This window comes from Chenopodium quinoa, unplaced genomic scaffold (assembly GCF_001683475.1).
Source record: "Chenopodium quinoa cultivar QQ74 unplaced genomic scaffold, ASM168347v1, whole genome shotgun sequence".
Taxonomy (NCBI): domain Eukaryota; kingdom Viridiplantae; phylum Streptophyta; class Magnoliopsida; order Caryophyllales; family Amaranthaceae; genus Chenopodium; species Chenopodium quinoa.
In genome coordinates this window covers 5,028,472-5,056,444 of record NW_018744092.1, presented here as the reverse complement: position 1 = coordinate 5,056,444, position 27,973 = coordinate 5,028,472, and the positions used below count along the sequence as shown (strand labels likewise).

General features: G+C 39.4%; 2 protein-coding genes across 6 annotated transcripts; one reads left to right on the top strand and one right to left on the bottom strand.

The window, feature by feature from the left end:
• The first annotated feature begins 11 nt into the window (after positions 1-11).
• Positions 12-17,040, top strand: LOC110691995 (protein BEARSKIN2-like). Its single transcript, XM_021868984.1, has 3 exons — positions 12-601; positions 14,209-14,483; positions 15,074-17,040. The coding sequence occupies exons 1-3, from the start codon at positions 436-438 to the stop codon at positions 15,683-15,685; spliced, it is 1,053 nt and encodes a 350-aa protein (XP_021724676.1). The 5' UTR covers positions 12-435; the 3' UTR covers positions 15,686-17,040.
• Positions 17,041-17,226: 186 nt separating this feature from the next.
• On the bottom strand, positions 17,227-27,757 carry LOC110691994 (FAD-dependent urate hydroxylase-like). 5 transcript variants are annotated; one of them, XM_021868979.1, is made up of 9 exons: positions 26,026-26,287; positions 25,756-25,852; positions 25,085-25,207; positions 22,089-22,306; positions 19,959-20,105; positions 19,802-19,852; positions 19,333-19,501; positions 18,830-19,058; positions 17,227-18,032 (listed from the first exon to the last, which is right to left on the bottom strand). In XM_021868979.1, exons 3-9 carry the CDS (start codon positions 25,103-25,105, stop codon positions 17,500-17,502), a joined length of 1,368 nt encoding a protein of 455 aa, XP_021724671.1. In that variant the 5' UTR covers positions 25,106-25,207; positions 25,756-25,852; positions 26,026-26,287; the 3' UTR covers positions 17,227-17,499. The 5 variants fall into 5 exon arrangements, 4 of the variants coding, with proteins under 4 accessions (XP_021724671.1, XP_021724675.1, XP_021724674.1 ...); XM_021868983.1 differs by lacking the exons at positions 25,085-25,207; positions 25,756-25,852; positions 26,026-26,287 and having other exon boundaries at positions 19,802-19,862; positions 22,089-22,199; XM_021868982.1 differs by lacking the exons at positions 22,089-22,306; positions 25,085-25,207; positions 25,756-25,852; positions 26,026-26,287 and adding an exon at positions 20,850-21,106 and having other exon boundaries at positions 19,802-19,862.
• Positions 27,758-27,973: the final 216 nt, after the last annotated feature.

The window sequence follows — 27,973 nt, the reverse complement described above, 5'->3', positions numbered from 1 at the left end:
ATCTAGAGTTTCTCTCTCTTTCTGTGTGTGTGTAATAGCTCATCAGCTTCCCCTAGCCGACGCCGTCGAGACCGCCCCGTAAACTTTTTCTCCTTCACGCTATCCCGTTGACATCTTACTCTTTATTCCCCGCTTCTCTTATCTGTCTTTAATAAAGTCATCTTCATTCATTTCCTAACATTTTAGTTAATTATTTTTTTCTAGCTTATATTAGTAACTTAACGTATGTATGTAAGTCCATTTATATTAAACCTTATGTAACTGCATTTTAAAGCACCAAAAAATCATTGGATAGCACCCAAAAAAAAAAAAAAAAAAAAAAAAAGAGTTTGTTGCAATAATATTATGCATGTTTATGCGTAGGAGTACGGTTTTTGAGCTGGTTGGCTGATTGATATAGTATTGCTTCAGGTGAGAATAAGAGGCTAAGATTATATGGGATCTTCGAGCAATGGCGGTGTGCCGCCGGGGTTTCGGTTTCACCCTACGGATGAAGAGTTGTTACACTATTACCTTAAGAAGAAAATCAGCTTTCAAAAGTTTGATATGGAGGTTATTCGTGAAGTTGATTTGAACAAGATGGAGCCTTGGGAACTTCAAGGTAAATTTATTAAATATACTCGCTCTTCGATCTCTACAAATTCTTTCTGTTTTGACTTAACTTTTTTTGTGATATAATCACTATTCAGATATAAAGAGTTTTTAGAAACAAAGAAATTATTTCCTTCTCTTAAATGAAGTATTACATACCTAATTTCCCCTAAATTTTATATTTTTTTTTACATATATGGTAAATCTCTCTTTTTCTAGGGTTGTAAGAGGGTTACAGGAATGCAGGGATTTGTATAATTAGTTGTACAACTATTGCATAAATCTTTTGTCATACCATTACTAACCAACTTAAATGTTAATTTTCAGAAGAAAAAAAATGTGGAGTGAATTCATAATTCCTTCATTATAGTCAAGCACCTAGATTCAGGAATTCACTTAATGTTCATAATAATGATGATAATAAGCGTAAAGCACTAAAGCAGGGAATTTAATGAATTGAAAGAAACTTTTTGGTTTTTTTTTTTTTTTTTTTTTTTTTTTTTGGGGCACCTTATATAAATGGACTAATGTACAATAGTATTTCAATCTGTACATTCGGCAAATTGTAAAGTGTTTTAACCAATTCTAGGTAACTTTTAACTTATTTATTTATTTATTTTTAATTTTTTTTTTGGGAATGAACTTTTAACCTGATTTAAGATAAAAAGTTTTATTATAATTTACAGAGTTATTTTTTAGAAATAAATTTTAAGAAAGGTGTTACGATATTATGTTTATGATTGAATTAATGAGCTCAATTTCTTGTAAAAAGAGTAAATTTATTAATAATAAAACAGGTAACCTTTCATTTTTTTTATCGAAGTAAGTTTTAATTTATTTAGGGGATGTACAATATTTATTGTACACCCTGATTAGGGGATTTTGCTCCCACCAATCGGAATGCGCCACGTGGGCCAATCAGGTCCTGCCAAGTGTCCCCCAGTTGGACCTCTCAGGGCTTGCCACGTGGCACACGCTTATTCGTCCACCCTGGACCTATTATGTTATGACACGTGGCATACTCCATGCCTAATGGAGAAGTCGGTCACCTAGGCCCAACTTCCGAGGAAAGCCCAATTAGCCCAAGGTTAACCTAAACCTAGGATTGACACGTTTCCCGAGGTTATAAATACCTCCCTTAATCCTCATTAAGGGGGATGACGCAGATTACACACATTAAACACTCTCACCTAGAGAGACCCAATCACTTTAATTTCCGCATTAATTACTCCTTAATCAAGTACTAACTTGACCGTCGGAGGCGGATCTCCAATCATCCGGAGCATCCGTTTGTTTTGCAGGTACAGGCGTCCGGTTCCAGTCTCGGAATTGTAACTCTCCCGCAGGACATCAGAAAACCCCGAAACATTTTTGGCGCCGTCTGTGGGGAGAGTACTTCTGAGATGGCATCCACGTTTGTACCGGCTCCTGAAGAGAGACGTCCCCTGGACGACCCTCTAGTTCAGTCGGACCACGATACTGAGAATGAACCTTCAAGGGTTGGATGATCCCACTTGGTGCAAGTGTTTCCCAGCGACTCTCAAAGGAATCGCACAACAATGGTTCGGCAACCTGCCGACTGGTTGTGTAAATAACTTCAGGACGCTTGCTTACTTATTCACCTCCAACTTCGCCATGAACATCCCTGCGAAGAAGACGACCCTTGATTTAGGAACGATTCAGCAGGGCGAGAAGGAGGGGCTTCGTTCTTACATCAGGCGGTTTAACCTGATGAGAATACAGATTCAAGGGTTAACGGATGAAGTAGCCTATACTGACTTTTTCAGAGGTCTCAAAGACGGGTCGACCTTCAAATTTGATTTGGTCCGAAAGAGGGTGGCGACTCTTCAAGAGGCCTTGATTGAAGCGGAAGCCTATATACATGCGACTGATCTTTGTAGTACGGTAAAACAGTCAGACGGGAAAAGGTCCGACAAAAGAGAAGGACGACAGAAACAGTCGTCACATAAAGATGAGAAGAGAAAAGAGGTCTGGGCGGCTGATTCCTCTAAACAGCCGGCCCAGAAGAAGAAAAAAGAATTCAAACCATATTCCCCAAAGTATGCGTTTAACAAGGATAGCCAATTTATCCTAAAGGAAATCAAGGGACGGATCTCAATTGAGAAGCCGGTCCCCATGAAGGGTTCTGCAAACAACCGGAACCAAGAAAAATTCTGTGATTATCATGAAGATGTTGGTCATCACACCAATGAATGCATCAGTCTCATGCGGTATCTAGACCGCCTGGCTGAGCAAGGTGATCTTGACACTTATGTCAAGAAATCTACGGGGAACACTTCCTCGAAAAACCAGTCGGCCAAAAAGAATCAACAGGCCGACAGCTCCGATACAGATGATGCAGTCGTCTACACCATTGCAGGCGGCTTCTCAGGAGGCGGCCCCACTATTAGGGGCAACAAAGACAATATCAGACGGCTAGATGTAAATTCCGTTCACCAAGAACGACCCTCCAAATATTCATTTCCTGAGATTGTCATCACTGAAGAAGATCTAGGAGGGGTAGGAGGGCCGCATGACGACCCTATCGTTATTGAATGTAAAGTGGCCAACCAGAGAGTTGGCCGAATCCTCATAGATACCGGAAGCTCCTCAGATCTCATCAGTAGCAAATGTCTGTCGAAACTAAAATATCAGACTGATTGCATACATCCGGCATCTCACCCTTTAGTAGGGTTTGGAGGAGGAGTCGTCCACCCAGTGGGACGAGTGGATTTACCCATCCGCCTGGGTTAAAAAGGGGAAGGACGACACATGGTAGTCCGGTTCCTGGTAGTAGAAGAACTCTCGGCCTACAACATGATTCTGGGACGACCAACCCTGAATAATTCCAAGGCTGTTATAATCCCATCTCTTATGTTGCTCAAGTTTGAGAGGGATAATGGAACAGTCGGGTCCCTAAGGGGAGATCAGAGGATGGCCCGAGAGTGCTATCTCTCGGATGTCAAGCCCACTGTTATGGCCGCTGGGTCGAGTGGTGGAAAAATAGACCTTGACAATGTCAAGGAGAGTGCGCCTGTTCAAGAAGCAGGCGGCAAGAAGAGAAATGCATCCCAGACGGGGGCCGCAAAAAAAGACAGAAAATAGAAATCATTGGCAGATGAGCAGTCGGATGAATTCCACCCTCAGCCGGCTGGTGAGCATACGGACCTGATCTTAGATGACTCGCGTCCTTGCAGAACAGTCAAAGTTGGGACGACTGCTCTAAGGGTCCTGGGTGACGACTTTCACAAACTATTGAAAGAATACAAGGACATCTTTGCATTCGAAGTCCATGAAATGCCAGGCATCAGTCCTGATCTGGCGGTACATAAACTGGCCGTGGATCCGAAAAAGAAGCCGGTAAGGCAGAGGAAGCGGAACCATGGCGAAGAAAGAAGTCAGGCGGCAGCCGCCGAAGTTAAAAAATTACTTGATGCAGGGTTCATCCGGCAATGTTACTTGCCAGACTTGGTTGCAAATGTGGTGCTTGTTAAAAAGCCGAATGGCACCTGGCGAATGTGTGTAGACTACACAGACTTAAACAAGGCGTGCCCCAAAGACAGTTACCCTCTGCCTAAAATTGATAACCTGGTCGACTCAACAGCCTGCCATGCTTTGATGAGCTTTATGGACGCCTACTCTGGTTTCCATCAAATTCCTTTATGGAAGAAAGATCAGGAGAAGACGACCTTCGTCACTGATCAAGGGTTATACTGTTACACGGTCATGCCGTTTGGTCTTAAGAATGCCCCGGCCACTTTCCAGCGAATGATAAACACTGTGTTCTTTGATCAGATTGGGAGAAATGTCGAGGCATATATTGATGATATGATTGTCAAGTCTAAACTTCAGAAAGATCATCTGTCGGACCTCCGAGAAACTTTCGCCACACTCAGGCGGCACCATGTCATGCTCAATCCCAAGAAATGTGTCTTTGGAGTTGAGTCTGGGAAATTTCTCGGATTCCTTATCAATCAGAGAGGAATAGAGGCGAACCCTGAGAAGGTGCAGGCGGTCATCGACATGCAGTCGCCTCGTACCATCCGAGAGGTTCAGAAGTTAACAGGTTTTCTGGCGGCCTTGGGAAGATTTCTAAGCCGATCAGGCGACAAATGCCTATACTTTTTCCAGGCAATTAAGAAGAAGGCAAGGTTTGAATGGGGGCCGGACGCTGAGGCGGCCTTCAAGAAATTGAAAGTTCACTTGCATTCCTTGCCGAGGCTGGTCAGCCCTTTACCCAAAGAAGTACTTTACATGTACCTGACCGTCTCTGATCATGCGTTAAGCGCTGTTCTTCTTGCTAAAAGAGACGGCTGTCAGCTCCCGGTCTACTTTGTCAGTCATGTACTGAAAAATGCCGAGTTGAGGTATCCCTTAGTGGAGAAATTTGGTCTTGCACTCTTCATGGCTGTTAAAAAATTGAAGCCCTACTTTTTGGCACATGCAGTCGTCGTGTATACAGATCAACCTATCAAGCGGCCAATGACCACCATGGAGTCGTCAGGCCGAATGATCAAATGGGCCATAGAAATTCAGAGCCTCGAAGTTACTTTCGAGCCTAGAAAAGCAGTGAAGGGGCAAGCCTTTGCTGACTTTATTGTTGAGATGACTCGTCCCCCTGATTCTCGAGATCCAGACCAAGTCTGGAAGGTATATGTGGATGGAAGCTCTACATCAAATGGTTGTGGAGCAGGCGTCATATGTCAGTCGCCAGAGGGCGACGGGTACGAGTATGCTCTACGCTTTAGTTTTCAGGCCTCAAACAATGAGGCAAAATATGAAGCTTTACTAGCTGGAATCCGCATGTGCAAGGCGGCAGGGGCACGAAAGATGGACGCCTGTTCCGATTCACAATTGATAGTCAGTATAATGGCAATTACGAAGCAACCCATCCGGCCATGATCAAGTATTTACAGGCGGTACGACAGGCGGTTGGATCCCTTGAAGATTTTCGTCTGACTCAAGTGCCGAGATCAGAAAACAACCAGGCGGATGCACTTTCAAAATTAGCATCATCCGCTTCTTGTGATACTCCTCGAACTGTTTTTTGGGAAGTAATGGAGAAGAGAAGCATCAAGGAAGACCCTATTGGAATCCTAGACAGAAGCTCAACCTGGATGGATCCAATCAGGGCATATCTGACAAACGGTACCCTGCCGGATGATCATCAACAGGCGGCAGCACTGAAAAAACGAGCAACCAGTTTTGAAATGATAAAGGGAGAACTTCACAAAAGGGGGTACCTTCAACCCTTCTTGAAGTGTGTTACTCCAGAAAAGGGGCGAGAGATACTAGACGATCTTCACTCTGGTTACTGTGCTTCCCATATAGGCGGTAGGACGCTTGCTCAACGGGCAAGGCGGCAGGGCTACTTTTGGCCTACTTTAGAAGCAGATGCAATGGAGATGGTGAAAAAATGTGACAAGTGCCAAAGGTTTGGCAAACTAATTCACCGTCCGGCTACTGACCTCACTACCATTCATAGCCCACTACCGTTTGCTAAGTGGGGCATGGATATTCTGGGTCCATATACGCCTGCTACAGGCGGAAGGAGGTACATACTTGTTGCAGTCGACTACTTCACTAAATGGGTAGAGGCGGAGGCTGTAAAGGGAATCAAGACGAAGGATGTAATTTCATTCATTTGGAAAAATGTCATCACTCGGTTCGGGGTTCCCATGTCTATGGTTTTTGATAATGGTCCCCAATTTGAGACGCCTGTTCTCAAAAGCTGGTTGGGTGACCAAGGAATTGCACACTACTTTGCATCTGTCGGCCGTCCACAAGCAAACGACCAGGTAGAAGCCTTTAATAAAATCATCTCAGACGGTCTCAAGAAAAAGATTGAACGAGCAGGCGGCCTATGGGCGGATGAATTACCACATGTTCTCTGGGCCATTAGGACGACTGAAAAAGGGGCGACTGGAGAAACTCCATTCCTCCTAACTTATGGTGCGGAAGCTGTTCTTCCAATAGAACACTATGAGCCGACTCTTCGAGTAATGCTATATGACGAAGAGGCAAACTGGGAGGCCATGCGCCTGGCGTTAGACTCACTCCCTGAAAGGAGGGGCAATGTTGTCTTGCGCCATGAAATTTACCGCCTGAGAATGACTAGATCATACAACAAAAAAGTACACAAGCGTCCACTCAAAGTGGGGGACTTTGTACTTAGAAAAATGGAAGCAGTTGGTAGGGCTAATGAGTCTGGAAAACTAACTCCCAACTGGGAAGGACCCTACCGAATCTGTGAAGAGGTCAGGGACGGTACCTACCGTCTGGAAACACCAGACGGCCAACCGTTGCCTCGAACTTGGAATGTAGATAATCTTAAGAAATATTTCTTTTGAATGATGTAAATAGTCAAGGGCTACTTAATAAAAGTTTGCTGTTTCATTCAATTTTGTACTAAGAGGGGCACGCCTACTAACAAACAGTTGGCTACTCTCCATATTTAGTTTTCATTTTTACCTAAGAGGGGCATGCCTACTGACAAACAGTCGGCTACTCTCCATGTTTAATTTTTATTCTTACTTAAGAGGGGCACGCCGCTTGTTTCACTCAACCGGCTACTCTCCCATAATACAGTTCACCAAGAACTATCAAAGGCTCATGGCTAAAATGATCAGACCAGGCGTCAAGCCAACTGATCAAAATATAAAAATTCAATTCGACCTGTCCCAACGTTATAGCAGGCGTCCGACGGCATCCATCCGGATGAAATTCGTCGCAGAGAGCAGCTCCCTTTTGGGTGGAACATTGTTCTATAAAATCATTACACGGCACCTATACGACTTTCTAAACAAGACAACCACGTAGCTGTTTCCCGGACAAGGATACCTCTCACTTAACTGACTAATCAGGTCAAACAAGTGTTCGTAGTAACCATCCGTGTCAACCAACCGACTGGACTACTTGGGATAAGAATAGTCGGTATCTTATGAGTTGATAGCCAACAAACATTGGCGAATAAAGGGGAGCAACCGGTACCCACCGCTTGAAACCTCTACTACTCAGTCACTCGGCGACTAGGTAACAATCATGTTTACTTGGTCACTCCTTAAAAATTTAGTATGAAACTAAAAAGGTGTTCATACAGCACCTGTTCACACTAGATTAAATGTGGCGGGGAACAGTCGGCCTAGATTGCCTAAAGTCTCTAGCCTAAAAACATGACAGGTAGGAAACCACTTTCCTACTTGGTTAATTTTACAAATGACAGGACCGCCTGCCTAAAGGGGATCCAGTCTTTAAAATGGGTCGAATACCGATTGGATAAATGGCCGACTGATCGCCTAGCCTGGAAACAGACAACCAGTCGTCCAGGGGCATAGGCGGCGTGACTAACTATCCGTACCTGTCTGTAACTATCGGCCATGTAAAACTGCCGGTATAGTGTGTAATTGGATATCAGATACTTAAACAAATTTGAAGCAAAACAAAAATATTCATTAAAAGGAAGCCGGTCATTAAAGACCGGCCAAATATTCAGAGCCCCGGCCCCCTGGCCGGGTAAATACAAACAAACGGCACGCAGGCCGTGGAAAGAAGACATAAAGCTTAAGAAGGGGGCATGTCTTCAATATTAGCAGCTGTCGCCTGGTCAGCACTCTTTTTGCTGGACTCGGCTTCAGCTGCATCCTTCTTCGATGCATTACCCCTAAGCGGCACAAGCGCCACTACCGGCTGCTCCTCCTCCTCCAATGCCTCGTCCTCAGCAGCCGCCAGGATCTCTTGATTATATCTATCAGAACACTGGCGGTACGTTTTTTCCCAGGAGGCAAAGTCGGCATTGGGGAAGAGGCGGCCCCAAGTCATGCGCTGGATTTGAGCAGAGTCTTCCATCATCTCCCGGACCAGCTCTTTCTTTTCTTGCTCGGCCTTTTCCGAGAGCTCCTGAGTAAGACTCTTCTCCTGGGTCACCAGGCGTTCCTTAACAGCCGCCAAGGATTTCTCCAAGGTGTCGTATGAGGACATCTTTTGGCGAAGAGGTCTCAGCTCGGCCTTGAGATTGTTGATGGTCGCCTCCAGCTTGCTATTCCTCTTCTGGGCCGCCTCTAACTGAGCCCGGATAGCGGCGGTAGCCTGCGCCTGATAATAAAGAATATCAATTGTCAGAACCTCATTTTGGGCAATTTGAAACATTGCCTTATCACAGTCAGAGGCGGCCATAGCTTTTGCAGCCTTTACCTCTTTGTTCTTCCTGTCAAGCGGCTTACGGAGGCCGTTTACTCGGAGCAGGGCCTAAGTAAAAAGGGGAACAGGCGTCAGTTTCCAAACAAAAAAAAAAAAAAAAAAAGAGGCGTCCTGGAATTCAAATACTCAAAAATATGTTAAGTATACCTCAGCAAGGACTCCTGCAATCCCGTCTAGGTCAAGGGTGCCGACACCCCTGACCGCCTCCCTTTCAGCTGGAGGAACGGCCTTGATCATAGACTTGGCCACCTCGACCAAGTCAGGCTCCTGAGGGTCGACTGCATTAAGCATAGACAAACGGATTAGACCTAGTAAAGAAGGGAGCAAGTCTAAAATTTACAAGAGCAACTTCATACTTCTAGGCGGCCCAATTGGAGTTTTGGAAGGAGTGTCCGGCTGTTTCTCAGCCGCCGCATGTTTCCTGGCAGAACCAGGAGAGCTCGCAACAGTCGTCCTCCGGGCCTTGGAGTCTGGCTGTTGGGAAGAAGAAGCTCTTGGAGCGCCCGTCTAAAAAAGAAGAAAAGAGTCAGTATATGCATAAACACAACTCCAAAAAGAGAGTGAAAGGTTCGAAGTCCACCAAGGGTGCCCCCTTGTTGGGGGAGTCGGTTGAAGACTGTTGCATGATGGAGGCCCGCAACATGGCCGCCGCAGTCTTGGAGGCGGTAATTTTGCTCATGGCGTCCGCTGCAAAAACAAATAGCAAAGTTAATAAAAGTCATAACAGAAATGCATGGAACAACAGAGTATTCGACAGGCCGGCTACCTCTTGAGCACCGACTGCTGAGGCCACAGGCGGCCAAAAAGTACTCGTCGTAGAGCCATTTGAAGCTCGAGACGCAGTGCAGGGGTACTTGCTCTCGTACCCCTGAAGTAGAGTTCACCTTTGACTCTACTTTGAAGAGTCCTTTATCTAGGATCTCTTTCTTAGCCTTGGGGGGAACAGGCGGCATGCTGCGGCCGCCTGCAAGAAGGGGGGATTCCTGTTCCACCTGTTGAAGCGCTTGTTCAGCTCTGTGTCTGAACTCTCAATGATAAGGAAGGTGCTCCGCCAGTCCTTCCATTTGTTTGCTTTACCTCTTGTCATGAGGTAGCCCCTGTGGCTCGTCAATTGATACCAGCCGGTACCGCCTTCCTTAGGGGTCCGGCTGAGGTAGTTCATGTGGGCGAAAGCCTCGAAGTTCAGCTCCACCCCGTGCAGTTCGCACCCGGCCACATAGCCGAGTACGTTGACCCAGGAGTTCGGGGCTAACTGCCATAACCCCAACTCATACCCATCCAAGATCCGCTGAACAACCGGATGTAGAGGGAAGCGCAGCCTAGCCTTAATGGCCGCCTCGTACCAGCCAAAGCAGGCGCCATCATAACTAGTACCAACCGGCCAGACGACTGTGTCTTCTGGATCCGGCACGAACACTAAAAAGCCGGGGCCCATTGTGTGGTTTGCGATAAAGCTCCCCACTTTTTCTTGCATGGCCGTGATCCGGCCCCGAGGTACCGTGCAGTAGTAGGGGGTATTTTGCTCTCGGTGAGAGGCGGATGGCTCCGCCCAATTGTCCCCCTTCTCAACTGCGTGAGAAAGCCTCGCCTCTTGTAGGCGACTGTTTTTCTCTTCTGTGTCCAGAGAAGCATGGCTAGAAGAGCTAGACTCGGATTCGTCCTCTGACGAGTCCGAAGAGGACGACTCCTCCCCTCTCCCAGAGGGGCCCGCCTCCTCTCCTTTAAAAGGAGCAGGAGAAAATGTAGAATTGTCAACTGTAAAATGGGAAGGGGTCACTTTGACTCCTCCCTCAGAACTGCCGGCTTTCAAGCCGCTTTGTTTCACTTCCACATCTGGCGCCTGGTCAGATGTTTCTTTAATCGGCACCCGGTGGGAGGAGCCGTCTGAGTTCGAGATCCTAACCGTCTTTTTTGTTCTGGCCATCATGTTCTGCATAGACACAGATACAGTCGGACTTTGTATAAAGGGCAAAGATGGGTCCAGAAAAGGGCAGGCGGCACTCCTAGTCCTAGATTCAGCCGTCCCCGGTGACCGGCTGATCGCTAACCTAGGTCGTGTCGTGTGCTTCCGTGGTGCCATTTCAAAAAAGAATAAAGTAAAGAGAAAATTAAGAGTAAGAGAACCGACGGTTACCTGAACGAGTGACGATTGATGAAGTTCTGAAAATCCTTTGCAGTCGGCTTGTCAGAGCAGGCGGTAGGCAGAAAGGGTCCAAAATGTCAGAGCAAGTTCAGGGGTCCGAATGTTCTCTCACAAAGTTCTCAAGTGTGAAAATGACCGAAGGCAACACTCCCTTATATAGGCGAAGTGAGAAGGCGAAGGGTCACTTCCGGAATTCAAAATTTGGGCGGGAGAATCTCTCGGCCTTTCGCCGAGTGACACCTGTAGCAGGCCGTCGCCTGTTACAGGGCGACACCTGTCACAGGTAACACGTGACCAGTCACGTGCCACCTATGAGGGGAAAATGATTAGGGGATTTTGCTCCCACCAATCGGAATGCGCCACGTGGGCCAATCAGGTCCTGCCAAGTGTCCCCCAGTTGGACCTCTCAGGGCTTGCCACGTGGCACACGCTTATTCATCCACCCTGGACCTATTATGTCATGACACGTGGCATACTCCATGCCTAATGGAGAAGTCGGCCACCTAGGCCCAACTTCCGAGGAAAGCCCAATCAGCCCAAGGTTAACCTAAACCTAGGATTGGCACGTTTCCCGAGGTTATAAATACCTCCCTTAATCCTCATTAAGGGGGATGACGCAGATTACACACATTAAACACTCTCACCTAGAGAGACCCAATCACTTTAATTTCCGCATTAATTACTCCTTAATCAAGTACTAACTTGACCGTCGGAGGCGGATCTCCAATCATCCGGAGCATCCGTTTGTTTTGCAGGTACAGGCGTCCGGTTCCAGTCTCGGAATTGTAACTCTCCCGCAGGACATCAGAAAACCCCGAAACACACCCGATTATTTAAAAGTTTTTGATTGCTAAAATAGAATTTAGATCAAGAGGAGAGTACAAGTATAATACACTTTTAATTTACCGTAGTGAGTATAACCCTTAAAAAAATTACTCCCTCTCATTTATATAAATAAATAAAATGCCTATATTTGAAGGTCAAATTTTGATCAAAATTCTCTCAAAAATTATTCACAAAGAAATAAGAAAAGATAACGAATTTATAGCAAGAACAGTATAAAATTTACACTTGATAGATGTTAATCACAACCAACGTAAAGTTCGATCTAAGAATATATGGGTGCTTTAAGTTTGATGTCCACCTAAGATAATTATAATGGACTTACTTTTAATTAGCTTGTATGTTTTTATAAAGTTTAATTTTAATCAAAGTTAAGATATGAACATATACTACGTATGTTATTTAAAAATAAAAAATATTGTGTGTATTTAGATTTCGTAATGTATTTATGTATGTGTACAAGGGCTTCTTAAGTTACTTAATTAGACTAATTAAATCAACTATTTCTACAAATTTGTAATAATCTTCTCACAATATTATCCGTGTTCCAACTTATCATGCATGAATCACACATAGGGTAATACTTATTTGATTAAACATAAATTGTATTGGGTGATGAAATATTGGGTGCATACTAGCTCTTTTAATAGTAATAAAAGATGAACGCATGTCAATCAATGTAATTTATGAATGATATTGTAGATTAACATTCTTATTTTTAGCTTTTTATATGCATGCAATCATAAGAATCGTATGTATATTTTAATATTTCCAATAGTAGTTTTGAGGTATATATCATTTGTATTAGGCTGTTGGATATTTGAAGACTAAATATTGAATTGAATTGAATTGGACCAATTCAAAAATTAATTCATTCAATTTTCTTTTTTTAGTAAGAAAAACAAAGTATTTCATTTTCGAAATTCTTTTTAGTATATAATAATTTTTTAAAATAGATTTTGTATGCAAGCATAATATGATTTACTTTCAAACTTTAATACCCTTCATTTTAAGTTTTTAACCCATGTGATAAATGTATTTAGTCCAATATGTATGGGATGGCCTGGTATTTTGGTTAATTGACTAAACATTAAATTCCTTTCTTAATCTTTGTGCATGATCCTTAAATAACACTCAATTTAATTTACTCTTTCTAAATCTAAGGGAGTATGTTCATATTACAAATATCTATTCTCTTTTACACATACTAGTACTATTTTTAGTTCAGTTCATCAACAAGGGCAAAAACACATGCATATTCAATTTTACCTTCGTTGGTTATTGATATCATTTTTACCATCATACAATTTTAGGTTAAATTCTTGCAAAAAAAGTATAACTCGTATTAATACTAACATAAACAACAGGTAAATTAAAGTAAAAGGCAAAAATATTGGAAGCAAATTTACAAATCTAAAAAAGTTTATATAATTTCTCATGATGATGAAGTTCAAGAAATTTTATTAGAAACAAAATTGACAAAGATATCCAACAAAAATAAAAAAAATATTTCTAATTTAGAGCCTATGCTATTTTTTAAAAGGTGCTTAATATATAATTGCACGTATGTACCACATAAAATCTTAAATTTTAAAAATCATTTGAAGCAATTATAGATCTTAACTAAATATATTCAATTTTGATTTCTTGTCCTATCATATCATCTAACTGATTAATTTTGCGATTTTATAATTATTGGATTGTGTTAATAGACTCATTGATTTATCATTGCTCGATAGATCGAAGTCATACATATGTACATGTATCGTGTATGAATGTATGATTGATGTAAGAAATAGAATGAATGAATATGTGAGGCAACATTTGTGACAAAATATCAGATTAGCAGCCTTTATAATGACTGTTAACCTCGGCCTGATGCTGGTATCCATAAGTAAAAACGTTGCTACATTGTCATAGATTTATTCTCCTACGCCATTATTAGGTTTTTTTTTTTTTTTTTGCAGTTAGTGCCTTTTTTTTTTAGTAAATAACACACCGCCTATAACTATAACACGTTTACGTTTCTACATATAGTTGCAGGCGGTGAAATTTACTTATGCATAAAGGTCACTTTTATCTCATTAAATATAGCTAGTTAGAATTAAATTGTATGAGTTTGCTACTTGGCTTTGGAATAATATGTAAAATTCGACCCTAGCTAGCTAACATGAGCCTAATTCCAACCGGAAACAGTTTGAGCTCGACTCAAATAATTGTACAAAAAACTAGGTGATCAAAATTTTATGCTGATTTCTTACAATCAAATATAATTTGTTGTATTAATACACATTCATCAAAAGGTTTTCATTCACCATATATATATATTTTTTTAATTTGAAAATACACAAGAAGTTAGAACAGTCTTCTTTCAGGCCTATGTATCGTATAGTAAACTAACGTGTATATTCAAATATGTTGATTATTATTGACAGAGAGGTGTAGGATAGGATCAACTCCGCAAAATGAATGGTACTTCTTCAGCCATAAGGATAGAAAATACCCAACAGGATCAAGGACTAACCGAGCAACGAACGCCGGGTTTTGGAAGGCCACAGGGAGAGACAAATGCATCAGAAACAGCTTCAAGAAGATTGGTATGCGTAAAACTCTGGTTTTCTATCGAGGACGAGCTCCTCATGGTCAAAAAACTGATTGGATCATGCATGAATATCGCTTAGAAGATACTGATGATCCTCAAGCTAATGGTGTAAGTATTACTTGTACTCCCACTTTTTTTTTTTTTTTTTTTTTTTTTTTTTTTTTTTTATAATTATTATTCTTAATTATACCCTTTTAATTAACATTTATGTGCTTCTAATTTGGATGAATATTTGATCTTATGACAAAATAATCTATGATGTGCTTGCATGATAATAATATATACTCCGTAATAAGCTAGCTAGGGTTACAAAAGATTAGTCTACTAACTATATATGAATTGTTAATTCAGGTCATATTCAATAAAAGTAGTTTAATAGTTTTATTAGTATATTAGTATTGTTATTTCCAAAAGCTACTTTTTACATTACGATCGCAAAAATTCTACCTCAACCTACATTTGTAAGTAGCTTGACCAAATATGGTTTTCACTTTTTCTTCCTAGCTAGCTTCATTCACTTGTACATTATGATGTTATTGTAGAACTCAATTATTCTTCTTTGTATGAAGAAAAAAAAAAAGTATTTGTAAAACAAAAGATAATACTTAAATACACGTATATATATTATACGCTAATTCCCTGTTACTAATACTCCTATATTATATGATTAAAATTATTATTTTTTAATACATGTTCAGGAAGATGGATGGGTTATATGTAGAGTGTTCAAGAAGAAAAACTTGTTCAAGATTGGAGAGGAACAAGGAGGAGGGACGACAACAAGCGCTACCTCCGATCAGCTACTATGCAACCCCACGGGATCAAGTAGCGCGAACCAATCGCGGCACTTCATCCCTAGGGATCACACCAATAATAATCCTCAATACCCTCATCATCTCCTCCTACGCAATGATCCTCAAGCAACCTCCACCTTTGACCTATACATGAATAAACCCAACTTAGGGCTTCATAGCTACTCCCACCCACACCAAATTGCACCCCTACCTCCTCCTGACTACGCGACACATCCCCACCATCTCTACCAAGCAAGCTCAGCATGTGAGGGTGGTGGTCCTACTGCCCTTGAGGTTGGACCATGTGAACCTTCGGACCCTCATCATCCTGGGATCAATGAATGGGCTATGCTTGATCGCGTCGTAGGCCACCAACAGGATGATCATGGTGAGCAGCAGGCTAATGCTAATGACTTAACCTCTACTGTGCTTGAAATGAATCAACAACATCAGCAGCAGCAACAACAACAACTTTCATTACGTGGTGAAATGGATTTCTGGGGCTATACCAAGTGATTTTTGCATTAATTTATTTGATTTTTTTTTTTTTTTTTTTTGGGATTTTATTCAATTAGATTTGACATGTAATGTAAAAAAAATTTAATTTCCATGCATGAATGCATGCACAAATTAAGTTTAATTTGTTTGCATATAATACTACATACTACGTATACTATTACTATTACTATCATTGTTTGTTGCATGTACACTACAATTGGTTCATGTTGCATTATTATTGATTTGGATAATGTGTGTGCATAAGCTTGAATTCAAATTGTGATTGTTGAGAATTACCCCTTATTCATTTACTTAACTGCCTGCTCTTTCCTTTCATTTTTCTTCTTTTAATCCCTTTAATTTGTTTGCTTCATCAATTGTTCTTGCATGTATATGTTGTCTCCCACGTTATGTTTGTCGCAAATGATAATCGCAATCCAATGGAGAGTGATTACTACAAAAATTTGTCTAATAGTATGTAAACATCTCAAATCAATAACATTCTAGGAATTTTAACTTTCACGCAATCCTAATTTAGTTATGTATCTTTCGTAGCAATAGTTAGAAACCTCAATCAATCAAATCAAAGCCTTAATCCCACAAGTGGGGTCGGCTACATGAACCAAAAATGATTATTCTATATAGTCATCTACAAAAACCTTCCGACAGTTAGAAACCTCATCTCTAAAAAGAGCTTGCTCTTGATTTGGGATCGGGTTTGGTTTATTCTCTAGATGTCAAGTTCTATTGCTACAATTCAAGCTCATTATGCAACAATGTTTTCTAAAGCAGAGCAGTCACCCTGCCTCAAGGACAAGACATCATACACATGGTGCCCGACATCCTCAGCTGCTAGCTGATGCGGCTTCTCTGCCCATATTATACGGTGCAGATAGTTTCAATTGCACAAAAGACAGTAAAGCTTCTTGTTTTACTTACCTTGCCCATCCTAGTGGCCACAATTCCCTCAAGTAACCAACAATAAGACTCTGAAGACTTGATCAAGCTCCGATTATCAGCCTATACAGTCTAATAAATGCATGCAAGAACTTTTGGTGTTGTTCACTTAGCTTATGCAGGACATGCACACATACCTGAATTAATACCTCAACGCGATTCAGAATAAAATAAGAACATCAACGACGAACATTTGCTTCCTTCTGTGAAGCAAAAGTCAAGAAAAGCCGTCTCTTCATGAGGACCTTAGACATTGGCCTCATACAGATACCTTATTTCCCCTGTTTCAGCAAGGGCCACTAGATGTCATTGTGTGTGTTTCGCAGCCATTACTTACTTCAGCATCCAACAAAAACTCATGTAATACTCATGTCCCAAATGTTCAGATATTTATAAACTCTGCCTTGATTAATTAATTGTATAATGTTGGTCCCAAGTCTACTACATACTACTAGATAGAGAAAGACGGTTGCAGTAGGTAGGTGACAAGAAGTTAAGCCTGTCACATATTCATGCCTAAACCAAAAGAAGGATTAAATAAAAATCACAGTATCACACCACACTGCAACAAAAACCTTTCTAGAAGACTGGAAGCGAGAAGATAATTTAGAAGAGTTGCATATACATGCCTTACCTTTGACTGTAGTACATCGATCAGATCATCAGATTAGACTAAGTTCGATGACATAATACAGTACATAAAACTCTTTCAGAATACAATCATAAGATCGAGGATTTCACATTGCACCAAAAAAAGTTAGTACTACTGCTCATCATCTTATATTATTAACTATTACTCGTTTGAGGATGAGTAAAAGTGGAATATCCAACCCACATATATAGAAACTACTTACAGTGGCAGCAGCAGAAAGGTCTTAGAGTTCACCGCAATCATATTTTTGGGGTTTTTGCAGGTCTCGGAAAAAAACAAACAGGATTACGATGCACAGGAATCTCAACAGCAAAGAGGGTTTCTCAACTAACAATAAACCTGTGAGGTAAGTTTGGGTGGATAAGAGTACTACTCGCTGCCTCCTTTCCTTCAAATAGTCATCCAGAGCTTCGATAGCCTTCTGTGCTGACAAATGCATAATACTCTCGTTCAAATCAGCATTGCATATCTTTTTTGATAAACATCTAGCAAGAATAACTGCATCTTCCATAGCTGCAGACCCACCCTGCCCTAAGAAAGGGCCCATAACATGCCAAGCATCCCCAGCTACTGTTACAGTTTCTTTGCGTAAGTTTCCTGAAAGTAAATTCCATGGGGCTCGATATCTCAATCGTGTGCATGACAAAGTGCTTAAGTCAGCGTTCTCTATCATCTCCACGATATCCTTAGGTAAACCCGCTGTTTTGCTTAATGTCAATTGTTTGATGGAAGCAGGATCCTTTGGCATATCAGCATCTGCACAAAAACAGATTAGTTGTTTAATCCCAATCTGATTAATAAGAACATAATGTATTATTCCTGAGAAAGATGTGGTTATAGGGGTAAGAGACATTAAAATGAGTGAGTTGAGGTTGTAGACTACATAAACTTGAACGAAGGACAATGTTGTAGACTGATCTGATCCATGATTTTAAGTAACACCCGCCCATAACTTTACCAACTAAACTACCTGGTATTACACTTCACTTAGAACTGTTCCATCCATGTTGAAGTGTAAAACATACCAAAAGGTTACAATACTTCATAAAGAAAAAGGCCGTGTAAAATCTAGGATTACCCTCATACAATTCTAATCAATGTTGCTTACACACCAATAGTCAATATTCACTGATGTTTCTAAAAGTGGTATATAGCCAGAGTTGGTTTCTCAAGAGAACCAAAGCATAAGCTAGACCACTAGATAGACCAAAATTCTTTATTCCACTCTATGAACATAATTCCCTCCATATTAAAATTTGATAGCTCCAGAACCAGTTTAACTCCAAGCTACTTGTAAATAAAGAGTTTCCTTAAACAAATATTACATCCCTCTTTGTGAACCGAAAAATTCCAAACAGGAACCATGGTGAATTACGGCATGTTAGGTCAGGTAAACAGTACTTCATGATAACCCAACCATTGACATCTCTTGTATGATAGGTTTATAATTATGACATTATATCAGGAAGGTCCTACATCAGTTATATTATACATTCAAACTGTCATGGTTGATAGGAAGGAATAGATTTAATGATGAAAGAGGTGAAATATACCTTTTTGTACCCATCGCAGAGAAACATACCAGTATAATGTCTTATCATCAACTGGAACTCTTCCAACTAAATGCTTATTTGCTCTTACCCTCAAGAACTCAGGAGCATATCCATGACCATTTGGATATCGAGTCAGGCCTCTGACTGAACATGTGGAGTAAAGCCGAGTAGGCTTTAAGCCAATGTAATTAGCAATGACTGAGTTTGCTCCATCACAGCCAATTAACACCTGCAAGTTGAATTTGTAGGTGTATGATTATTCAAGTGTAAATTCATATTTGAAATGTGATTAATGTTGATTGCACAGCACCAATTCTAGTGTGTATAGTAAATTGTTCTACAATAATGAAACCCAAATAATTCAGGCTAATTAAATCAATTTGATTAATCCAGAAGATTTTAAAGTGAAAAAAGAAAAATGAACAGCTTGGTTCCAGGGGAATGGATAAAATATTGGGATGTCTATCACACATTGGAGAAGTTAATAACAGCAGCTGTAATACCTTAGCCCTGATTAAGCTCCCGTCAAGGAGTTGAAGAACTGCATACGAACTTGATCTTTCAACATTTATAGATACAACTTGGCAGCCAAAACGTATAGTCTCTTGTGGTAGCGCATTTGCTAAGGCTTCAATGAGATCACCTCTTCTTATACAACGAGCCTCCCCTTCACTGTAAAATGCCCAAATTCAGACTGTCATTGTTTTCCAATGTACTTTAAGAAACTATAAACTTTTCCACAATATAATCCCATTCACAATTCAACCCAGCATTTTTCACTAGAACCTCTATATTCCTTAAAGCTCCATAACTAAAATTATCGAGTGTGCATCATGTGACACACTAACATAACATGAGTAAACAAATCTGCATCTTAAGAACATTTAAAGAGGATCTTAGTGTAGTTATGATAAAGAGATTCTTGGAGTGCTGCTGCCAGTTAGACAAAATCAAAATAACTGTAATGATTACCACAAAAGAAACCTTCGTTCCACACCGGTCTCAGCCTGAAGATCAACTGCACTGTAGGATACTGAAGGATGTTAGCTAGACAGAAACAAAAACACTGAAAGTAAAGAAATTCGAGTAATTCAGATGTCATGCAGCTAATTTGAATTTCGGGTTGTACTTATGAAGTGCAACAGCAGTTGATCGAAGACTGGAGTCAAGACCAAGCTGGTGGAGGGCACGCCAGCCATTAGGCAAAACACCAATAGCAGCTCCTGTCGCTCGAAGTGTATCTGACCTCTCTAACACCACACTATTAATACCTTTCCTGCATAAACAGCAGACATGTCAGCAGCAACTTTGCTTCTTAATACCATTTAAATTTTCAACCATCCTTAACTCACTTCTGAAAAACATCATATTTCTTACTTCTTTAAGGTATGTTAGTTTTTTATCACCAGTGTACTACAAATAAAAGCTGTCATCCTTACTGAATACAAACCAAATTTGATCAACTTGGTAACATCCCCAACAGCATGCAATCATGGAATTGGTAATGAAATTGTGCGTAAATTAATGAAAAAAATTGTATGTCAATACCAATGGTAATATGAGGTCATCTCAATACCCTCATTTTTCTTCATAATTCTTCATTACCATCCATTACCATTTGCAAGATGGTATTGAGTGGTAATAAAAATTCATGAAGTTCACATATATGGGGATAGAGTTCTATTACCCAGACATGTCAATTCCTGACCCGACCCAATTCCAAAGACGAGTTACTAAGAGAGAACCTGAACCTGATCCAACCCAACCCTACCAAAACTACCTGAAATCGACCTGATTTGACCCATTTATCATATATTGTAATGAACCAAATGATCCAAACCACTTGAATCAAACGACCCGAAATTTGACCCAAACCCGACCCACCGACCCAAATTGATTTACACACAAATTCATTACTATTCCCATGATTTATAACCGCTAACCAAACTGGCCGTGAGAGTGATTTATGATTTCTGTGTAAAGTAGTGGTAAAACAAAAGAAAACAGAAGTAAAAGGAACCTGTGGAGAGCAAGAGCAGTAGCTAAACCAACAATTCCACCACCAACAATCACTATATCTACCTCTTCCACTGCCATCAGCCCTCCTCTTTCTTTTATTTATTTATTTTCTTTTTGGGATAAAATGGGACTAAAGCTAAGAATAAAAAGGCAAGAGTTGTTACCAAAAGTCCAGAATGGCAACCATAAGCTTAGTACAGAGAAATAAGGGGATATCAACGAGACACTTCAATAATTGTGAATCTGTGATGTTGATTGGCTAACTATTGGGTAAGTTTTTATCCTTTAATCTATGTGAGGACTACCTTTTTCTCTCTCTATCATAATTTAAACCACGTGCAAGATTTGAACCTTAAGGATGAATCCAAAATTATAAAATTACTATGGTACAATAACAGTACATGTAAAAATACTTTATAATACTTCGTACTAGGTAGAACCCGAGTCATGTTGTGTTTTTACATTATATTATATACTACCCCCTCCCCCCGTTGTTCATATTATGTGCAACAAATACCTTGTCATGGACTCCTAGGCAAAACTTATGACATGAAAAGCTTAAGACTCAGAAAAGTGGACAAAATTGAGAAACAGAAAAGTAGGAATCCTTGAACTCACGTCTTCTGACTTAGACAATTTTGCTATACAAGAAAAGTCTAAACATACTCCTCCTAATCGCATGCAAAATCAACTAGAACTGCACTGTGTGCACCAGTCTCAACACTTAGCAACTCGGGGCTGGTTTAGGTTCAACAAGCCCTAAAAGCTTAAGAGATGAACCCTGAACACAAAGGGAAGGCCAAACTTTCTGTGTAAGAGTGCAATTGGCCATAAAATTGTCAAGCAATTTCTGGTTAATCACGATATTGCAGAAGGGATAAGTCATTTGCTCGGCAAAGGGTTCATAAACTTGCAGGGTAAGTTTAGAAATGTATACTGTAGTAACCAGATAAACTACATCTAAATCTGTTTTTAACATCAGATTTTAGATCAAAAGAAAGATACTTCCACCCCATACAAAAAGTAGAAGCTCCTTAACCTTCAGTACTCAAAAACGGATGCAATTTTTGGATTTAATTAAGGTAAGATAGGCTAATAATTTTCAAGCTTTAGTATTAGTACTGGCTCAAAACCATGCTCCTCAAAAAAAAAACACCAACAAAGAAGTCAATATATGTCATGTCGACTCAAGACCTTTGGAGAAACATGCTTCAGTCCTAGAATTCTTGACAAGGTTTACCATCTGTATTTCATTTCAGGCCCGGTAGTCTTGACAAAATCCACCATCTTCCCATCAATCCTGGCATTGCGAAAGAATTCTGCTAATTGTTTATCATCTTCATCTCCTCCTTCATACTCAAGCGATACATTGGTTAGCGAATGCCGCCAACAGTTAATAGCCAGAGACTTCCAGCAACCACATTTTTTCTTGCCTTTTAATGGCTTCTCATATGTAAACTGAAAAGCAAAAGAAAAAGTTTATAAATGCCAACAATAGCCTCTAACAATAGGCTCAGTACAGCTACAGCTCATCAAACTGAGCACAAGCCGAGCTTCAATGAACCAATCTAGATGTGACACAAGATCTAACATACACATGTTAAGCCCACACACAATGCCATAAACAATCTAACAATACCATCATAAAACAGTACAGATAACAATCTAACATAGAAAGTACAAACAAGATGCTTAACACCCCTCTTGCAAAAACTAACTCAACAATTAATTAAAAAAATAAAAAATCAAGTGCACCCGCAATCACATATTCACTCTATAACCTTGAGATATCCTCAAATATCAATATATTGAATTACCACAACGTGAAAATTTAAATACAATGTTTTTTTTATTGAAGGCCTCTTTGCTTTCCCTCAAAAAAAAAAAAAAAAAAAAAAAAATTACTACTTTTTTTTATTCTGTCTTGATTGTAGCCCAGTTCTTCCAAATCCATCACGTTGAGAAAATCACACAGCCCCAGCTATCAAAATGAGACATAAACCAATTATTTTAGATCATAACAGGTATAGCACCTAGCTAGATACTTAAGCGTTCCCCATATCGACACCCCTTTAGCTGAACGAAAACAAAAGAATTTATGATAGTATTTCCAATCCTCCACTACCAACAACAATAAAGCCTTAGTCTCAAAATAATTAGGCTCGGCTAACATGAATTGTCATAAAGAATCGTTCGACAAAGAATAAAGCACATAACAAGATAACCAGTTGAAAAGTTAGAAAAAAGGTGTGTAAAGTGAGAAAAAGACATAGTATCCAATTAAAATTTAAGATAGTTTTAGAAGAGTACCAAGAATAAAATATAAAAAAGTTTTAGAAGAGTGGTCAAAATGTGTGAATAAAAACATTATGATTTAAGAAAACTTTAGCAAAGGAAATCAATAAAGTTTATAAAACACGAATAAAGTTTATAACAAAAGTAAATGCTAAGATAAAATAAACAAAAGTATTTCCTATCCACCAAGGATATAAAATTGGAAAATATTCCAAAAGTGAAGTTACCCTACCAATAAGAATCAATTTAGACTAGATTACTTGTGGCACTTCAGAGTGAAAATAGCACATAGCCAATATCATTCCACACCCAAGGGTAATACATCCATCGATATCTCTCGCAAGTTGCAATGTATCCTCCAACTTAGAAGATAATTTATAGCAAATATTGATGATACATTAATGTATTGTGAACAGATTCTGAAGTGGCATGAGAGTTTAATTATCTAAGTATTTGTACAACATACAACCTTCCTAGTTCCTATTCTATGTTAAATTGTAATTTAGTGACAATTGTGTACAAATCAATCTTGATTACCCACGGACTTGCCTGTTTGACTAGATTTTATCAGATGATTCAATTGCATTTATAAGTATAAAAAAAAGATGCATTATAAAGTTTTGCACTTGCACATGCAAGTCCAGGAATCATTGCTTGACAAAAACCTTCTTGCAGCTCGCTGACCCACAATGCACATTCGAAGAGGGTGCAATTCGCAAGAAGATAGATACTTAACATGTCAGCACTGACAAATCATTAACAGTTGTCTACAAGGACAAAATTTAAGCTTAATATAAGCACAGAGGACTGTCTGCCATTAAAAGAATAAAAAACAGTGAGGTCCAAGATATTACTTACCCATCACATAATATTTGAAATTAAGAGGTTTGATATAAACTTCTATGTATCTATGATTAATTATTTGTTTATCATGTGGAGAGGTAACACCAAAATTATTGGCCTATTTCCCTTCGAAAACATGTCCTTTACAGGTAATCATTAAAATCAAGACTAGCCCTTCAAATTGAAAATTGTTCTATAAACAATGGCATCTTTTGAAAAGAGTACTGAATCCAAAGGCTCCATGACCAGGATGGAGTTCAACCCAAGCCATACTTACTAATTAACTTGTGCAATAAATTCACAAACACTAATAAAGCCATAAAAATTAATGCAGACTTCAAGGAACTTAGAGCTACAGCGAGACATATGCGTCCATTGCCCCCCCCCCTCTTCTTTCTTCCCGATCATTGATCATTGTTTCCCTTTGCCCGAGAACTCAATGACCATATGGATTGCAACAATACGTACAGAGCCTCGAAATTGTATGTCAAATTCGATTTAAGCATTAATAAGAATATCTGCCTTTTGAGAATAAAATTAAATTGGAGCTTCAACTTTCAGGTTTCAAATGAGAGTCAGATAAGAGTGCACACAAGTGGAGCAAATTAATACTGCAGTAGTGATTTAAGTGTATGGAGGAGTTAGACAGTTAGTAGAGTGATCAATGATCTAAATAAAGTGGCATAGGTGTCTATTGGATATTTGGAATTTCATAGTATTGCTTATCCTGGATAATCACTCTGCTCTGTTCATTTTTGGTCAATTTGAGAAATTACTCCTACAAGCGTTACCCTAAACCCATATTTTATTTACATACAGCAACAACAATGTCAGAGAATGGGTCAGCTGTATGAAAACTACATAAATTAATATATTGGTGCCAATAAGTGGGTTAATAAGAATGAAAGATAGAAAGCCAAACTACTAGTAGACAGAAACAAGTGGACAAAAAGAAACAAAGAAAAGAGAAAATTACAGATTACAGGACAAAAAGAAACAAAGAAAAGAGAAAATTACAGATTACAGGACAAAAATAAAAGAGACCACATATTTTCATTGTTGATGTATGTTGAGTATAGTATCCAAATATATACTTACCTTATATAATAACAATTTCATTATCGAAATTGCATACACGTAGAGTCTCTGAGCAGGGAGCAAGCCACAGGAGACACTTGACTAAATCAACAAGAGTATGTTTCAGTCTAGTGAAATCATAATCTGCACGGGTGCAGATTACAATTGTCAACATACAATACAACTATACTAGAAGATACTTATTGACGATTAATTAAAAGAGCGTGACTAAATGTTAACAACAACAACAACAACCAAAAAAAAAAATAAAAAAAAAAACAACCCACATAGCTAGTAGTTGGACTTAGCAAAGATATTATCCAACATCATTACCCAGCTCATATATAATGTTACCCTATAGTTTTAGTAGATAGCCAGGCTTAGCTATAATTACCTCACAATTAAGACATAATTAAAACTCAGCCTCATGCAAGGACACGTGAAGAATAGCTATTGGAAGATTAAAACAGCATGTGACCACATATAATAGTTATCTTCAAATGCAATTGAACGAGTGAAGTGACAATTTACTTAAAATTATTCCCTATTTTTTTGCTATAAATCAGTTTTTTCCATAATCCTTTAGCCTTTCTTTTACCTTTTGTTATCTCTGCAATTACTTTTCTCTCCAAACCATGCATTATTACACTAAGCCAACAATACATACTATCTAGTACAAAGTTATAGAATACCATGAATCGCTGACAGCTGAATCTCAACCATCAAATGCTTGACACCATACAGTGGAGGGCGGGATTTCAGTCTCACATGTTCTGGGATTACAGCATCCTTCATCAGCACGAACAAAAGCACACCCCCATGAATAAAATAAAATAAATAAATAATAAGAATCATGGATATGTAGAAGAATTATGTAGTAGGAAACAAATCACCTAAAGCAGATGATTTATGTCCCCGGTAAAGGATTATGAGAGAACTAATTACAGGAATCCTTGGGTTACCTGAATAGTTGCAAGATGGAGTGAGAAATCTTCAGTGTGACTAAACTATGCAATTAATTTAATGAGTCCAAGATACCACTTTTCAGTCTGGAAGCCAGCTCTTAGGCCAACGACAGCATATTTCAACTTCAGAGCTGGACCCTTGGACACCAAAGATATGGCATCTTCTCCCCAGTAAGTGAACGACTTTAGATTAGGAGTATGAATTTTAACTTTTTCCAAGTCCCTACAATTGTCAAAATCCAGGTGGGCAAGGCGTTCACTTGAAATCTCAACATATTCCAAACAATGACACTTGGTTAAACACAATTGTTCAAGGGCAGGAAGATTTTCTAAATAGGAACTCAAGTCATGATCATCCAAATTAACACAATTCAGGTGCAAACTCTTCAGATTTTTACAGCCTGATACGTCTATTTCACAAAATTGCTCACCGAGACAACCATCATACCAATAACTGAACTTCAAAAGGCTTGGTAAACTTATTTCAATCACTTCCAAATCAACTTCTTGGAGTACAACATCCACCATCTGTAGTTTGGGAGTAAGATTAGAGATTTCAAGTCTTGTCAACCCACGGCAATTTCTTAAGTAGAAACTTTCTAGATTAATGCAAATTCCAAGAATAATCTCCATAACCTCCTCATCCAAAAAAACATCATCAAACCGTAAATCCTGTAAAGAAGGCAACTGTGTACACATAAAAGAGGATAAATTCAGCTCACAATTACTCAATTCCAATTTTGCAATTGAATTAGCACCAAGTACACACCCAGGCAAAATATATCTAATACCTTCCGATTTGGCTATTTTCAATTCCAGATATTTGACACTGCATCCAACAGCACAATCAAGCCAATGATCCACACGAGACCTCAACTCCGATCCAAAACCGGGCACATAAAGCTTAAGCTCCTCCAACTCCGTAACCAACCCAAAAGCTCGATCAAGAAAGTTGTAATAGTTCTTCCTCATACTAATAATTGTCTCCCCCTTGGTCCTAAAGGCAATATCCCTATGATAACGAGACAGTCTTTCCACGGTCAGCGAGCTATCAAGATACATTTCACTGAAATCCAACGTACGTAGTCCAGCCCAAACCATCCGCCAACTGCTGGACAAAATGCTTGTTTGGACAGCATACTTGGTAAAAATGAGAGTATATGGTGTTTAAGGGGTTCTGGTAACTCGGTGATTCGATCATAACTCATTCCTAAATCAATCGTCTTCTCCATTTTTAACCTAATAACATACTCGTATAAATTAAGAATTTTTCAATTGATATATTCAAGTATAATCAAGTAACTTATAATTTGTGTCTGAAATACTATCATACTAATGCATTTCAATTGATATATACTAATGCATTTCAAATATGAATAATTGTACAAGAATGACAAACAATTGTAGAGTGACTGAAATTAATTACAATATGAATGGAAAATTGAAAGAAAATTAACATGATTTTAGGGAATTACCTGAGGAATTGGGGAAGATGAATGCAAAACCCTTATTAGTAAATTTTCCAGTATATTTGCTTCGGCGGGAAATTTATTTGAAATTCGGGAACTTTAGGGTTTTTACTCTTGTAGAGTAATCAAGTGAATGAACCTCGTACCGCCATGGAAGACCCAAATCCTCGAGCTTTAAGCCTCTGTTTTCATGGAGTTTGTTGAGAAATGGTGGTTTGCGCTAAAGGTGTGATTGTGTGAAGTAAATGGGGTGACCAGTAGTTATGGTTAATCATATGGTACTACGAGGTGTCAAGAACTGGCCTGTCTGACCCAATTCGAAACCGATCCGATAAAACCAAATTCAAATTCGACTTATAGGACACAATAAATTAACATGAGTGGAATTTAAAATAGAATCAACTCGACCTTATCAATCCCGACCCCCCGAATCGAAACATTAGTCCTTGGGTATCCTACGAGTAGTTAGGAGTATG